This window comes from Callospermophilus lateralis, chromosome 3, assembly GCF_048772815.1.
Source record: "Callospermophilus lateralis isolate mCalLat2 chromosome 3, mCalLat2.hap1, whole genome shotgun sequence".
Taxonomy (NCBI): domain Eukaryota; kingdom Metazoa; phylum Chordata; class Mammalia; order Rodentia; family Sciuridae; genus Callospermophilus; species Callospermophilus lateralis.
The window spans coordinates 23,263,802-23,281,361 of record NC_135307.1 but is presented as its reverse complement, the minus strand read 5'-3'; the positions used below and the strand labels follow the sequence as shown (position 1 = coordinate 23,281,361).

The following is a 17,560-nucleotide window of genomic DNA, read 5'->3' as shown; positions in this document are numbered from 1 at the left end:
GGCCACTGAACTGGTGTGAGTTCTCCTCTAGTAGGTGCTTTCACTTTGCAGTAAAATGTCCTTTGTCAATGTGAATTAAACACAAAGTTCAGTTCATTTTTTGCTTTCACTCCCAAACAAGCAAACAGACAAAAAAAAAACCCCCTTTATTTTCCCTGCTTTTAATATTTCCCGTAGTCCAAAATACCTAGCATGTTGTTGACTGGTTGTTGTTGAAAAACTTGTCTTTCTAGAATGATGCTTCATTGGCGGGACTCCAAAATGGCTTCATAGCTTTTACTATAATGAGTCCAATCTGGGGCTGGAGGCAGGCTCTACTACTATGGCTCAGTCTAACCATCACTCAGATCAAGCTGATCTGCTAACCCAACACACCATTTTTGTTCCTGCCTCTTGCCACCCCTAGGTTCCCTCCCTCTTGCCACTGAGCCAAACGTCTACTTCACTTCAGGTCTCACCTAAAAGCTATCCTTCCTGTGAAAATTTTAAATATTCTAGTCTATACCAGTTGTCTTCCTTCTGAGTTTATGTTGACATTTGTAATTAGGATTCATCTCAACTGAAAATTACTTTTTGAGCACTGACAATATGCCAGGAACATAATGTGAATTTATTATTTATGTGCCCCTTTACATTTCTTATTATGTCTGTACTTCTTAAGGATTATATCATTTTCATTTGTTTTCTCACAGTATTGGGCACAAAATAGGAATTCGATAAATATATCGTAAATTATATACGTGAAAAATTGGATGAGAATAATTAATGGGCCCCTTGCTAACTTAATGGCTGATAACTACTAACCATCTGAATTAGGTGATGGGCCTTATTAATAAACATTTACTCTTCCTTATGCCAATTCTCATTAAACATTGCACAGTGAGACACTTTGTTTAAAAACTTTTATTAACAGTTCATTTTCAAAGCTCAAAAAAAGGCTTTACAGATTGTAATAAGCAGAACTAAAATAAAACCTCACCTCTACAGAGATGGCCAGTGTGTAGACTTTATTACATAGGCACGTTTTTTAAAGTAAACTGGTTTTACATAAAATTAACCACAACAATGCAAGAAGTCACACTGATTGAGGATGGATGAAGAAGGAAAGTATAAGGTTGAAGGGGCTGAATTATTCACTGGATCCTGGGTTCATCCACCCTGGCATATTGAAATTCACTATGGACATTACAAAAAAGGAGGGCAAAGAGCAGCACTCCTCTGTTACCTCTGGCTAAAACATTGATTCTGACTTATCTCTTGAAGGTGGCAAAGTTTTCAGATTCTGCTGGCAAGTGGACACGAAGATTAAATGCACGCTGGCTGAGGGACAGAGGAGTTCACGTTATTCCCTTCTCTCACCCCATTCTTTAAAACCCTTAAGCCCAACAGGCTCCTATTGAGAGATGAATGCAAATCTGCTTTCCTGAAACCAGGGGAATACCTCTAAGTTGGCCATCCTACAGCACATGGAGGCAAGTAACGGTGTTTAAGGCTTAGGTCCCCATGTTGCTGGACAGTGTCCACAACTAGAACTGAGGCAGAACAAAGGAGTGAACAGGAAGAGGATGCTGGAATTCCTTTCAGTGCAGTTGGAATTCATCCATTACATCTGACATTAAGTACAACCAGAAAAGAAACTAAAATCATAGTCAACCCACAAATACCACACGAGAAAAGCTGTATTTTGTAGCTTGTACATGTTTTTAAAAATTTTAAAGTACATTTTTATGTTACTGAGAGAAAGGAGGTGTGTGTCAGGGGACTATCCCTTTCTCTCTGGTTTTACTGTAACTTACAAATAGTCCCAGACTGTTGACTGAGTACACTTTCCTCCCTCAAATCCTGCAGTTTTTGTATAAAGGTCATGTAGGCTATAAGTCAAGGATTATCCCGACATCCTCAGTACCTTGGAGGATTAGAGCTACATCTGCTTGAAGTCATACTGGGATCCTAATGTCCATTTTGGAGAACTGTCTGCTTCTCTTCACACTCACACCACTGCTTTGAGGGGTAGTACCCCCATGGAGCTTCCAGAGCAGCATTCCCACTAGTCTTCACCACCTCTTTGGTGTTTTAAAGGCAACTAAAAAATAGATAATTGCAGGGTTTCCTGTGTTTCCATCTTCTCGGCTGATGGTGAAGGGTAGAGACATGAAAATAAAGAAAGATGAAGCAGTTGGTTTTCTCAGTCCTCAAAATTCAAATTCTTGGTTTGTAAGAATATATGAAGTATTATTGGCATGGAACTTTCACACAAAAATTGGCACTAAAGGATATTTTGTAAGGTAACTTAAAACTAGAGCTGGAAAGAATCTGAACAATCAGTCCAGTCCTCTCCCTTATTGGAAAGTGAAGTCCAACTGACAAAATAACAAGTCAATTATCATAGTGATTGTCTCCATGACAATGTTCTAGAGATTCATACAAATGCCAATTTTTCCCTTAATAAAGCCATCATGGCACACACCTACTAACAACTTCATATAAATAATCCTCAGTGTCCTTGTGTTTGGCTGCTAACACAGCACCCTGACCAGAGTAGACTCTAGACAAATACCTCTTGATCTGAATGATTCTGTTATTTATCCCTGCCTTGCAATCTTTTTTCCTACAGCTTACTTTTAGCTTTAAGGCCTCTAGTTAAGAATTTTGAGGGTTATTGTCCAAAGCTATATTCTCCATCTCTTTTTATACTTTTTCATATTGAGATACTATTTTCTTTAGCCTGTTCTTTTATAACTTTTTATTATATCCAGTTGTTATTTGCCTTTGTCTAGGTACTGCCAAACATATTATTATGAAAGGTTTCTGCCTTTACAGGCTGGAATTTTAAGTGGAGTGATACATTATTCTTTTTCAATTCTCAAAACATAGGACTAGATTTTCCCAAGCAGATTTGCTAAGGCACTCTAAAAGAAATGTAAAAATTCCACATTTTTGCTGCAGTTAACACATGGGAAAATGTTACTAATAGATACATTTGTTCTCTACATTTATGGTTGCCTTACATCTCCTTCACTTTTAATTCTTAAAGTATATAAATATGAATCATAATACTCAAAGTCAGTCTCATTTACAAAAAACATAATTAAGAATTGGTGATTTGTAGGGCATTTAAGCATTGCTAATGTTTAGAAAACATCTTTAGAAACTTGGTGAGAATGTCTTGATTTTACATACAGAATTGTCATGGTTTGGAGGGGATTTGGTAGTGTAGTATTGAGACACTTTGTTTACCAGATAATTTAAAAAATTTTTATTTTTGTTGGTTTTGTTAAAAATCCCTGTTAGATTGCATTCTTCACATAATCTAAACTCTGGATATGCTGAAAATAATTTATAATAATTCTTGAGTTAAAAATTACCAATTCCAACAGGGAGAATGTATCTATGTAGGCTGGGTGGTAGTGCTTCCTACTCACACCAGTTTAGTAATTCCCAAGGCTTTTAAGAAAAAAAATAGCATATTTTCTACTTTTCCATCAATAAAATTATTACTTTTATCAAAATTTCATCTGGCAAGTTTCAGCCTTTTCAGACCTTTATCACTGTGGTGACAGTAACCCCAGTTGTGGTTAATGTTGGGGAGAAAAAAGACCCGGCACACTGAGACTGGCTGTGCACTCTCATCAAATGCTTTCTTCTGCTTTGGCCATGCTAATGGGCAAGGTCTGGGCCCATAGAGCTGACGTGCAGCACCAAAACTGAATCAATCTGGCTATAGGCAGCACATCTTGCCTTTGCACTTTGGGGCATAAAAATGTTTCTCAGTATGAATACGGTACATTTAAGTTCAAATTCGGTAGCACACGAAATGTTTAAGTGCCAACAGTTCTTATTAGTTGACTTTCAAGGCAAGAATAAAAGAAAAATAATAATTATTTTTTTGGACTGGGGATTGAACTCGGGCACTCACAGCACTCACTGAGCCACATCTCCAGCCCTATTTTGTATTTTATCAGAGACAGGGTCTTACTGAGTTGCTTAGCACCTCACTTTTTTTTACTGAGGCTAGCTTTGAACTCATGATCCTCCTGCCTCAGCCTCCCAAGCCGCTGAGATTACAGGCATGCACCACTGCACCTGGCAAGAAAAATTATTTAAATCCTCCAGAAAATAAAAGCTGCTTGTTTGCTTTAATATGAGTATTTGATGGTAGCCTTAGAGTTTCAGGGGAAGTTTTCTTTTGACAAACATTTATTAAATATCAAATAACTTCCTTTTATTTCATGAATATGTTTGCCCTATTGATTTAAGGTGGCTGAACCTTATTAAATTCCAAGCTTTGTGCTAGTTATTGGAAACAAAAAGAATAAGATGTGCTCCTTGTCTTCAACATCACATTTCTCAGGAACTTGAGTTTCTAGGGAAATAAACTTTCGCTCCTAACCACAGGATTTGAATAAAAGTTAGTCTCATTTCAAACCAGAAATATTTTAAATTAAAAAATGTTCTCAAGGATTAGGAGCCCTAATAATAATTCAGGAAGGTAGAGAATAAAAGAAGAACCAAACAGAAAGTAAAAAAGCACAATACAACTGTCCAGGTGATATTTAATATGAACAAAGTGCAAACTTTTGATAAGGAATAACTACTATGTCTATAAGAGCAACCAAAGGGGGTTGAATGGTCTCCCCACTTTGACATATCATAATGAATACATTTTTTTGCCCTCTTTTACTGTGTAGTTGAAAAGCAAGCCCTAGAAAGCAAGTACAGCTATTGATGTCATGTGACATCTAATTTATGTTTTATTGTAACACTATGTATTGGTAAAATAAATTCACTTTTAATATTTTCACATTTTTGATAATAGACCAGGATTGTTTTGGTAACTCCCTACACACACAAAACAAACAAACAAACAAACAAAAAACCAACCAGGTCCACAGTGACAAACAATTTGCACATCAAAAAGGTAATCTGCCCAGCCGTGTTTATGGAAGTTATTAGTAAAACACTAAAAATATATTGTATTGAATCTCCCAACCCCTGAAATGTTACCCATAATCAGTTCCCCCTGATTTTAATCAGAGGCAAAACAAATTTGATGAAATCAAGGTAGTAGGTTTTTAAAAATTAGTAATAATTGGCTGGCTTGAATGTAGAAAGCATGGAAGGAATTTCCCAACTTTTGGTTAGAAATCACAGTCCAGGTGAAAGCAAGAAGGCATGAGAATTAGTCAAGGGGATAAGGCTGAGATCCATCAAGCAATCTGCATGCTCTGCTAGCAGGGAGGCAGGGATCTGGACACAGTGCTCAGCTTGGTAAGGAAGGGGTGAAGATGTTCTTATTCATCTTGCCAACTCTCCAACCCAAGCAGACTCCTTAGGAATCTTAAGTTCCTTTAGTACAACCAGGGAAAGAATATGCTTTGAAATCCCTTGACAAAGCCCTTTGGGGGCTCTGCTATATTCTAAAGAACATGTAAATATGTAAGAAGGAAAAGATCACTGGAATTAGAGACTTATTCCTATTGAGACTATTTAGAAGGGATCTTGGTAATCATCGAACCCAAATCTAAATGTGAGAGTCCCTTTCATAGCACCCAGGATAGGTGGTTATTGTAACCTTTGGGCATAGGCAGCAACAGGAAATTTTACACTTGAGTTTATTCCTCTTTAGAACAACTTTTCTTAGAGAATTATTTCTTATATTAAAGCAGACATCTTTTATCTGTAAAGTTCCTCTTTATTCTTATTTGTGCCCTCTGAAGCTACACAAAACAAATCTATTTCCTCTTTTTATAGATCAACAGAAAATTTGAGGCAGCTATTATAATATTCCCTCCTTCTCTGTACTCCCTTCCCAGCTATATCTTCTGTTCCTCAGGGTAGCTAGTCCCCTCTTTCTTATATAATCAGACTCTGCACAACCCTGATAACCTGCTTGTGGACAATCAAGTTATTAATGTCTCTCTTAAAATACAGTATCTATAATTGAACCCAACCCTCCATCCAGATGTGTACTAACCAATACATCTTGTAGAACTTTCTAAACTTCATTTGACATAGGTTGAATGCATTAGTTTTGTGAATAGCTACAGTATTCTCCCAATTCAAAACTGAACTATCATTTCTCTAAGAAAATATTTTTACATGAATGGCTACAGAAATGTCTTCCTAATGACCTTGTTTATGAACACACACACAAACACACACATTCACATGGTATTCTACTCTATACTTAAAGGGTTGCATTTTAAAAACTCAGAAAGAGGGTTTCTCATTCTTTTATAGATTCACTCCTGTGCTTAGATACTTCAAAATATTGTAACAATTTTTATAACCTATTATCAGTACATAGTTAGAATTCAATGAATATTCATTGAATATATTAGTCCTGAAATTGGTCATTCCAAAACTAGAGATATTATTTCTCTATTATGTACAAAGCTGATAAAAGTATACTTTCTATCCCTTCACTCCATTCTTCATGAGAGAAAACACCAAGGTAAAATAAGAAACAGAGGTAAGCAGGAAAAGAAGGCAGAGTGTCCTGACTCTTAGAATCAGGATTTAATGTTCACAACATTGATAAATATGGCTTTTCCCCACCCTTACCCTACAGTTTTCTGCATTTTTGATTATAATACTGTGATTATCGAATTTTGTGGGAAAGCTCATTCAATCTTTAAAATTATCTTTTCAGCTTAAATCTCCTATTAAGTGAGCTGAAGAGCCATGTAACAGTATATTGGCTACGAGGTATAAAAAGAACTCCCAAATGCCCCTAACAACTGCCTGAGGTATAGAGTGTGCACGTGTGCGTGCGTGTGTGTGTGGAATCAGAAGTGGCCTGTATTTTTCAGTGTGAATTTGGGAATTTAATGATATTGAAAGTGTCTCCTGATATGTATATAATCTTAAATTTAATGTCCCTTTTCGTCAGAATGAGGAGAAAGGAAATAAGTTCAATTTTGCTTTCCCTTCAACAGAATGTAAATCTAGTCCAATCCATTTGCAGTATGTAGGTCTAATCACAGAATAAAAATATATCCTAATGGGCCTTTCCTATTGTCTATTGTAATTTAGGACAGCAAATCCTGTGACTGAAATCTCAGAGACATGGAAAAAGTGTTTCAATCTAAACAATCTAGAACCAGGAGGAAATCTGAAAAATTTCTGTTGCATAGTGTTAACATTTAAAGAATGGAGATTTCTATGAAAGGTCTAGCCGACCCAAAGAAGAAATTTGTTGTGAATCTTTTCTGAACCTTTTCTAGAGGAGTGAAGTGACAGATATTAAAAAAAAAAAAAATTGATACTAGGGATTGATCCAGGGGGTACTTCACTACTGAGCCATATTCCTAGCACTTTCTATTTTTTAAGACCGGTATCACTAAGTTGCTGAGGGCTTCACTAAATGGATGACGCTGGCCTCGAACTTGTGATCCTCCTTTCTCAGTCTCCTGAGTCACTGGGATTATAGGTATGTGTCACTGTGCCTGGTGACAGATATGAATTCTTAAGACTGCTTTTTTACTTTTTTAAGAAATTCATGAGTGGCAGATGAACATCAGAAAGAAATCATGCCAACACTGATGCTGGAGGTTCTTTAACAGACTAACAGTCACAAAAAACCATAAGCCAGTGCTCTGATATAAGCAGAAAAAAGACAAGGAGGCTCAATTACACAGTAAGCTCCAAAAGTCAGGTGAATCATGTGCTTCAGGTATGGTCAGACTCAACAAGCCTCTCTCCACAGCAGCCACCTCAGGGTTCCTGCTAAAATACAGGTGACTGTAAATGAGAAGATCTGATGGACTGTTCCCAGCATGGAGTGGCCACAGCAGGTATTGACTTAAACCTCAGCTATTCAGGAAGACACCCTGTCATGACTCTTGGATCATGTTCCTCACTGAAGGCTTTGTCACTGTATCCCACACTCCTTGGGATTTTCTACTTCATCTCCTTCAAAGTCTGGCTTCAAACTCTTTTTTTGTTCAATTTCCACCTGCCAAAATAAAAATTGGAGAAAACATCAAAACAAAACAATAACAAGAAAGAAAGGAGGGAAGGAAGGAAATAAGAAGGAAGGGCACAAAAACTAAAAAGAATCTTGGTAGTGTCTTTTAGGATTCCTTGTAATTGTACTAATGTCAGGTTATCCATGTTGGAGCTACTGGCCCTAGTGTATCATCATGACTTTCGCTTTGCATATGTTCTTCGCATGATCTGATAGTCCCTCTTCCTCATGGATTACCTGAAAAATTCTTATGGTTTGTCATGCATAGTTACTCAAAGGTTGTCTCTGTTCTGGACTCATTAAGCAGACTTTTGTGCTTCCCCTATGAATATTTCTACTTTATCTCGTACACTAGTCTGGCTCCACGGGCTCCACAGGACAGGGGCAAGCTCTTGTTCACCATTTTATCTAATAATATAGAAAAACAGGAGGCAATTGATGAATGTTTATCAAATAAATAAATTCCTTTGTAACTGATTCTTTAAACCTTTCCAAATATTTTACCACTTTAAAAGCCTCCAAACTAGAAGTAGTGAAGTGTTTACAGTTCTACCATATCTTCTGCAAAATATGCTGTCATTACAAAGGGTCCAATAAATAAATCTCCACTTGAAAATAACACACTTCAAATGAAGCCTTTAAGTCAGACAGGGAATCCCTCAAGCTCAGGAATTTCATAATTAAGGTTGCTTCTCTCAGTATACTGCTCCATTTGGAGGGTAATGATTCAAGACAGCACAGGGTCATGCTTGAGGAAAATGCTATTTTTTTCCTGGCCACAAGATGGAGTATTTGTTCTTTTTGGTAGTTAAATGTTTTAGACCACACAACTAAGGAAACAGAGGAATCATAAATCACCATATAAATGTAAGGGTATCATTGTGAATAGGAAATTATTAAACCACTTTGCAAAATCCTTGTTTAAAACAACAATTTTTATTACTCCTTCCATAGCCCGGATCCTAAAACCATTGTAGAAATTTGCTGTATTGTAACAGCTCAGTGCCCAGGTCATATGTGTCTTAAATTTGTTTTGATCCATTTCATCAACTCATGCTGATGAAATGTGTTTAGGGTTAGACAAGTTCCTGATAACTCCCTTCTGCTTCCACATTCACTATTTTGCAACAAACTATATTACAAATGAGTAATAATAAATTTACACCCACTGTTCTTTTTTTTTTCTTCTTCTTTTCTTGGTACAAGAGATTGAATCCAGAGGCACTTAACCACTGAGGACATTCCCAGCCCTTTTTATTTTTTATTTTGAGACTGGGTCTTGCTAAGTTGCTGAGGCTGGTTTTGAACCTGTCTCAGCTTCCCAAGCCACTGGGATTACAAGTGTGCACTACCACACCAGGCCCTCTGTTCTTTCTACAGCTGTTATTCACAAGGACAGAGACATTGCATTCTCCTCTGTAAACAGCCCCTTCATTTTTTTCAACCTTTGTCTTGCTCACAAGAAATCATTCATTAAAATCAGAGCAGACTCATCCACAGCTATGTATGTGTACTTCCTTTAGAATGCTAAGAGCATACTCTGCACAACAGTAAGTATTGGACTAAAAGGATTAAGGAGGGGGAGGATAGTAGTGTGAAGAGACGGACTTGCAAACATCAGGCAGACCCTTCCCAAGGCTACCTTGTAGCTGTAATGTGCGGAATAATTGACCCACTTCCTGACATCAGTCTTATCTTCCACGGAGATGGATCTCACAGCAGCTTTGGAGGCAGAAGTTGTGGGCATGTTGAACTCAACATCCACATGACTGGCAAATCTGGAAGGCACTTCCCGGTCAGAACCAAGTTCAAGGTGGCAAAAGAAACAGTGTGGGTGACCAGAAGCTATGAAAGAAAGAATCCAGGTCAGGTTCTTTGGGGATGAATTTTAAAAATTTTAAAAAGGTCAAAAGAGCTACCTCAGTAACAAAGGAGACCAGTAGGCTGGGCACTTGGCAGTCTTACAGATGGTCCAGTGTTAAGTGGAGGATTTGCTGCAGCAGGCTCTGTATGCCTTAGACCATTTGATAAAACATCGAATGACCATTGCCCACTATCCTATCAATAAACCCATAGCCTGAGAAACAGACCATTCTGCCTGCTTAGATCAGAGTGATATGTGGATGCAGTACAAACTAAAAGGGGCTGTAGATTGAAAGAATAGAATAAAAGGGATCAGCACTTAGCACATAGTAAAACATCAATGACAGCCACCTGGAGCAAAATCATTGCTTTCCTTTGAAGGATGAGTTGACTTTTCTTAATAGCATTTCATATTTTCAAAAAGGCTTTTAGCATATTTCTGTGGGTGAATGACATATGTAAGTGACAAAAACCTTATGGACAGCACACATGTATTAGGGAAAGTGTGGTACACGCCTCAGAATAACTGATCCACATCAGAATACCATGCATTGGCTTCCAGCTGCAATGCAAGTGGCATAGAGTCCACACCCAAGTCTTTTGTTCTCCCCAGGTCTCAATTCCTCAACTGTAAAGTGGGGAGAGATGGAAGGGATAACAAAAGGGTAGGCTGGTGTATGCCAGGCACAGCCCCTTGCTGCTCCAATTCTTTAAGTCTATATGTAATTATACTTGGATGGCATTAAAGGATTTGATTTTTGTTTGAGAACTATTATTAGACTTGGGGGGGAAGAAAAATTAGAGCTTAGTTCTGTGACTTTAACCCTCCAAGCTTCCTGTCCTTCTTCAAGCACAGCAGGAAATGATTTTTTTTTTAGCAATAATTTTTTTAATATTTATTTTTTAGTTCTCGGCGGACACATTTGTTTGTATGTGGTGCTGAGGATCCATCGAACCCGATGGAACCCGGCCGCACGCATGCCAGACGAGCCGCTTGAGCCACATCCCCAGCCCAGCAGGAAATGATTGTTGAATGCCCTGTGCCTGCAGGAGGCTAAGTGCTTTCCACAGGTATTCTCACTCAATCTTCATAACAAAACCCTTGAAGTCATAATATCATCCTCACTTTACAGACCAAGAAAAAAGTGAGCTGTCCAAGGTCATGGCTAGAAAGTGCCTGAGCTTTCTAGTTGACTTAATGGTGTAATTGAAACATCTCCTTAGTTATCCATTGTCCCTGAGTAAACAATTCCCTCTCCCCTTTTTTTACTGGGCTGGGTAGGACTTTCAAACTCAGAAAGTAAGAAGGTACACACCTACTCTCCAAGGAAAACATTACAGAGTGAAGTATTTATTTGTTTTGCTGTTTCACAAATGTAACATAATTCAATGGTAACTTGTAAGTAAGCAAGACTTTGGGAAATTAACTGAAAATTTTGCACTGGTTTTTAGGAAAGGAATTTAAATAAGATACATGTAATTGTAGAAATTACATTATTTGAAAGTGAATCTACATATATCTTCTTAATTGTGTACCACAGATATAATCATATAGCTATCATTCATTGACATTTGTTACAGACTTGATACTGTGCTGAACATTTAAAAAAGATTTATCTTAATTTCATTCTGCATGAGCTAGGTATTAATAGCCCTATTTTACAGATGAGAAAAATTGGGTTTCTCTGAGAAGGTTAAATTCATTGCCTGAGGTCACACCGAATTAAGCAGTAGAGCTGAGAATCAAACTCAGATCTGACTCTGACTCCAAATTATGACCTAAATTCTTCTCAATATGCTGCTATAGAATTAGAAAATACAACATACATAGAAAGAGTCTCTTACTAAGAACTTGATTAACTGCTTTTATCTAATTTACCTTTATTTGCATGTTGTTGGACTATTGAAAACTCATTTCTTTTACAAAAGTGACTCCCTCCTTTCACAGCAAACTCTGAAAGCAACATCTTTTCCTAGATTTCTCGCCTCCATTATTAGATGTGTGAGGCTGGTGGACACTTAAGTGTAATTTGAAAACTGGTATAGTTTAATTCACAGTAATGAGCTAAGAAAAAAAAAAAAAGCCTACATATTATGTTATTTTCCTTGATGAAAACGAGAAAATGTAACATTAAACTTCAGGGTTTTTTTTTTTTTTTTCCCCCAAAAGGCTTTATTCTTATTGGAATTGTTTTATCTTTACCTGATATAAAGAGAACTAGAATTCCAGCAAAGTTACCTATGTAGGATAGAATGCTTTATTTCCTCTTGTGAGACCTGTGGAGTAAGCGGGACTTATTCCAGCATCTCCTAAGATTAAGAAAAAACTGCTGAGATTTCGGTGGGAGGAATCCTTGGAACATTTAGCTGGGTTTGTGCACTTGGCTGGGCCCTGCTGGTTGGAAGCAGTATGGAATTCAAAAGCAGCTACATGGTTTCCTGGGGGCTAAGAAGAGAACAAGCCCACTGGCTGCACACTTGCTGGCCCATGCTGCCTGTAGTCTGCCTGCCACGCCAACTGTGGGATGCAGAAGCAGGGCCAAGGTAGGTAGGAGTGTGTGTGGAGAGGTTCAGGCCTCCCAGCCAGCTGGGCCTTTTGACTTCTGCTGGGCCCCTGTAAATGGAGGTGGAAGTCATTAAAAAAAAAAAAAAACAAAAAACAACAACAACAAAAAAACTTAAAAGGCGATTTGCCAAGACTAACACCTAGATAGAAGAATTCAGGAAAAGGGGCTATTACTAATAGATCATCATCAGTTTTCTTGTTTCATGGATGGAGCATAGGATGAGAGGGCAAGGGCTGGGCACAGTGATTTCCAGTTACAGTAGGAAATTGCAGTCTGGTCAGGGCATAGATCGTATACAGCTCGTTTCCAGAAGAGAGTACTATTAATTTCCTGAATGGGTTCAGAAACACACCATGGGCCAGAAGCAGTACAAGAAGTCTCTACTGGGGGTCACTACTAAAAATATCATATAGCCATGACAGAAAAAGCATGGTGTCAGGGGTTTAGGTAAGGAACATCTTTAAATATCCTTATGCTGTCCTGTATGTTAAAAATCTCCCACAAATAAGGTTCTAGTAAACTAGTAACATACTTGCTGCATTTACTTGGCCTTGAGCTACTGAATATTTTCCACTGGAAAGCATTAAGAAAAATGTTTGCTGAAGACCTATATTGCTTTGTCCCTGTCCTGTGTCCATTTCCACCTTTTTCTGGCAGCAATCTTTTTTTTTCCTCTTCTTTTGAGAAATAATCTTCCCTGCTGCTGAATATCAGCTTGAAGCTTAGATGAGTCAAAATGCTCTGGACACGCCTCGCCTGGATCCACTTGGCAATGAGACAGAAAATGGTGGTGACCATTTGTCCCAGTGGCTGCACCCTGAGGAGAAATCCACTAGTTACGAGGGCTATTCCAGAGCTGCCTTTTCTGATGTCTGTCTGTTTAAACTTTTCTTCAGTTCTCTGAACTATTCATATTCATCCAGTCTGTCTCTTTCTTTTCTTCCTTCCTTCCTTTTCTCCTTCCTTCCTTATTTCTTTCATTCCTCCCTCCCTCTCCTTCTCTGAAGGTCAGTGTTTGTTGCTTATCAAAACCCTTATACATTACTTTTAAATATTTTAAGTCACTTTGAGATATGCTTGTATGCATTGAGAAAACTGCAAATCTCTGTTCTTGTAACAGAAATTATTTCAAGTTTGTGTCTGTTTGGCTTCTTCTATTGCCATGTAAGTGGGGACTGTGGTATTGACAAAAGAGCCCTGGATGTGGTTGTGAGACTTTAGATGAGTCACATCACCTCCAGGGCCTTAATTTCTCATCTGTAGAATGAAGAGGTTTGGCTGAGTTCCCCATGGTCCCTTCCAGCTTGGAAGTGCAGTAATTCCACAGTGCTCTCTTCACCAGGGCTTTTGTGGCATGGGGGGATTCAGTGTTTTTACTTCCCTGGAAAGTTGCGAGTCTATGGCTGACATAGAAATTGCAGAGTGTTCACCAGGAGAACACGGTGTTGACTTCAAGAGAAGTGAAGAAGCAAGCACAGAGAGGAAGACTTTGTTTTAGAAATTCTGTCAATTTAGGAATAGAGGGTAGCAAACCCAGCCTCAAACAACAGAGGCCCTATTGTCTCATCAGATTGCACTGCTACACCCAGTGTCTGACACAGAGTGCCTGGTGTGTGCCAGCTCTCTAGGCTGCCCGGGGAGTTTCCAGACAGTACTGCTTCTTGCTATCATGTCATATTGCACCTAGGATATGGTAACATAGCCACTCCACCTGCTGACCAGGAGTGGAACACTCTGAATACACAGTTAGGAGTTAATTGTGAAAATGGATGAAAGCATAGCTACACATATCAATCAGGAGTTTTCCCAAAGCTTATTCTTTTTGCTCCACTAGCAAATCCACTTTTGTTAACAGATGGGCACAATTTATTATAAACAAGAAGAGAATAGTTTGAAAGCTCATGGGATCATGAGCTTGTTCCTGCCACTGGTGTCACCCAGGCCTACTCTAAGAAAGAAAGCTATTAGAGCTGGTTTGATTGCTGCCTTGTTTTGTCATGTCACTAAATCTCTCTGGACCAACAAGGAAAGTAATTGCCTTCTGGGCTCAATCAAGCACAAGAGCATCCCCCACAGCTGGGAGCAGGCCAGCTAGGGTTGGTATGCTTTCTGTTTGTTTAAATAAAACATTCCTTGCTTTACTTCGTGCCTGATGAAATTTGGACCATTTTGACCTTCATGCTCTGGCTGGATCTTCAGTCTGATTGGAAGCCCAATTCCCTTCTTGCCCATCCCAAAGTCACAGAGCCAAACTTTGAGATATTTGAGTTTGAGATATTTTGACTGACAGGCTTCACAGAGTGAAGCTCAAAAATTTAACTTTTCTTGTGTAATTATGATTGCCACAAACTGGCCCTTTCACCTATATCCGGGGCACAGCTAGAAAGATGCCTCTTCAGAACCCAGAAGCCTTCCAAGGTAGGATCTGGAAATGGACTGCTTCTAACACCACAGTTAATACTTTAATGAGTCCCAAAAGAATAAACATTCAGAAGCTTCCTTGGAAAGCTGCTTATCGGCTTAGCTGAGCAGAGTAATACATATTTTTATGGAAGATTTATGATAACAAGGAGCTGAAAAGATGGAGTGAACTAGGTCACCATGCTTGTTACTTTGCACAAATATTTCAATTATTCTGGTGCCCCTCCCCATCCATTACCATTCCCACCACACAACAAAAGCAAGCACTGGATACAGGAAGAAGATATGGAAGGTGATCCCAGCTTTCAGGGAGCATATGGGCGTTTCCACAGAAGAGAAACCCTGACCTACCTGAGTTTTTGTCAGGCAGCCGGTTTATCCTCCACACGATGGCATTGAAGGCATGCTCATACTTGGCAGTTCCCAGTGTTACTCTCATGACGGGTTCAGAACCAGAGACACTAGTTGAGCCAAAACTTGCCCCCCGATTCACTTTGGCTTTCAGAGACTTTTCCCCAAGGACACTTTCCCTGCGGAAGTTTTTTACCCACTCACTGGGCACTGGGTAACGCACCATTACATTCTCGCAGGGAACCTGGGTGAGAGGGTCACGGTTAGAGGAGAAACCGGATGACATCCTCAGCCAGCTTTGCACCTCCACCTCTGCCCCGTTGATACTGGCTGCGGTCCTGAGAGTGAAAGGCAAGGACTTCTCTGCAAACACTGTCCTGAACCGCATGAGCTCAAACCGGCATGCATCCAAAGGGTTGAAGAGAATAACCCGAGAGCTACTGAACACATCCTCATCCACACACCCATGAAAACGGCATTCATGGAGCTTAATCCACTTTGTGGTCGTGGTGGGCATGATGTCCTGCCGGGAAACGATTTCATTTCCTTTCACAAGGACGTCATTGAGGCCCAAACGGCACTCCGCAAGCCCAGAGAGAAAACTCAAAATGTGGATTCGTGTTAAGACGTGGTGCTGGAGAATCTGGTTGTCTCCTTTGCTCACAATGCCAGAGAATTCATCTTTGACATCCACTGTGATCTCCTCTTCGAGGTAGTTCAGACCAACTGTGCTCAGGTCCATTGATAACACCGGCAGATCCATGAGACGGTCCTGAACTGCACGGATGAAGCTCAGGAAATCATCATAACTGGTGGTACCCAGCTTAATCACTTGTTCCCTCTCTGCTGTGTGAGCCACAGCAGGTTTGGGTTGGTATTTCTTCTTTTCCTTGTAGCTGACTCGGTCAATACGTAGGCTGTGGATCCTACCATTCTCATCATAGTTTTGAAGCCGGGGTTCGGAAACCTCATGGTACATCTCCAACTTGAACTCACGGAATGGTTTCTCTAGGCCCTGCTCATAGTAGAGCTGCAGGTAACCACTGTCCGTTAGTTTGATGTAGATTGGTCCCCAGTGCCTGGAGGACATGATATTTTTCTTCTCCGGGATCCTCAGCATCATTGGCCACCCATCCCTGGGCTGGGACAGAGCTGGCCCAGGTGGGTGAGCATCTAGCTCAATCCAGGCTACTGGGTCATCATCAGGTAGTGTTGTGCTGCCAAAATGATCAGGATCATTGATGTGGAGCTGTTTAAGTTTTTCAACAGCATCAGAGTGTGACTGACTTTTGCTTGAATCATCAAAACTGATGGCATCCTGGTAGATGACAATGAGTGAATCTCTTTGGCTTTTGCCTGTGGTACTGGAAATGGAACTATTTTGGGAACGCCTCTCCTGTTCCTCAAAGAAAGCACTGAAAGGGTTGATAGGAGAGGGCTGTATATCCTGTAAAGTCTCATTCAAGAAAGGATTGGTTGCCCTCCAAGGTGGTGCCTCAGGTATGAAAGGTGGACGGTTTAAGGAGGAAATGTCTAACTTCTGAAGCTTGGAAAAGTTCATCAAAGTGCTCTTGGGACGATCCCTCTTAACTGACCCAGTGGAGTTAAAAGGTGCATCTGGGCCCACAGATGTAACAGATGGTATATCTGGCTTCAGAGGAGAGGTGACTGGTAGAGAAGGGAGGCTAATTTCATTGTCATCAAAAGTGACCCAGCTGGGGAAACGAGCAGAGGTCACTGGAGGGGTAGGGTGCCCGTTCATAGCTGGACTGCTGGTTTGCCAACTGATGGCCTCCATCTCTACCTCCTCATCTTCCTGAAGTGAGGAAGAATTATCTAAAAGGAAAAAGAGACCATATGAGGGCTGCCATTCAGGTCCTGTGGAGCTATAGAAAACTGAAGTAGGTTAATGAGGGAATGCTAGAATTTTATCTTGAATCTAGTCAGTTCAAAAGCACCTCAATACCTTGTCTCAAATGCTTGGTCTCATAATTTGGTAATGAGCACACCACCTTACATGAAGTTAAGAATATAATGGTAATATCAGAAGCATTAACTGGTAGGACCAAGCTCTGAAATAGATGTTTTCTACACTTATCTCTCTAAGGTGTATATTCTTAATTTTTAAGCATTGAAAACTACCTTCTATACAAAACAATATAAACTGACCTCATTTTTTAAAAAGTTCATTTCTGTCAGTGATAATATGACTACAAATAATATACTTGGAAGAATTCTAGCCCAAATATGATAAAAAAGACAAAATGTTAACATCATCAATATGTATGTAGTAAGTTCATACAACTGAATAAGAAAAACACAAACTCCAACAGAAATATGGGCAAATGACATAAACATAGAACTCATGAAAGAGAAGCTAAAAATGTCT

General features: G+C 39.4%; 1 protein-coding gene across 3 annotated transcripts in view; it reads right to left on the bottom strand.

Moving 5' to 3' along the window:
- The window catches only part of Ston2 (stonin 2), a 153,169-nt gene that overhangs the window by 13,941 nt on the left and 121,668 nt on the right, over window positions 1–17,560 (bottom strand). For 2 of the 3 annotated variants that reach the window (XM_076849788.2, XM_076849786.2), the window contains 3 exons: window positions 15,172–17,007; window positions 9,612–9,814; window positions 962–7,957 (listed from right to left, as the gene is read on the bottom strand). In XM_076849788.2, the coding sequence (XP_076705903.2) occupies window positions 7,874–7,957; window positions 9,612–9,814; window positions 15,172–17,007 (2,123 nt within the window). In that variant the 3' untranslated portion in view covers window positions 962–7,873. Of the gene's footprint in view, window positions 1–961; window positions 7,958–9,611; window positions 9,815–15,171; window positions 17,008–17,560 lie in introns of those variants that run through there. The other variant, XM_076849787.2, reaches the window with a different exon arrangement.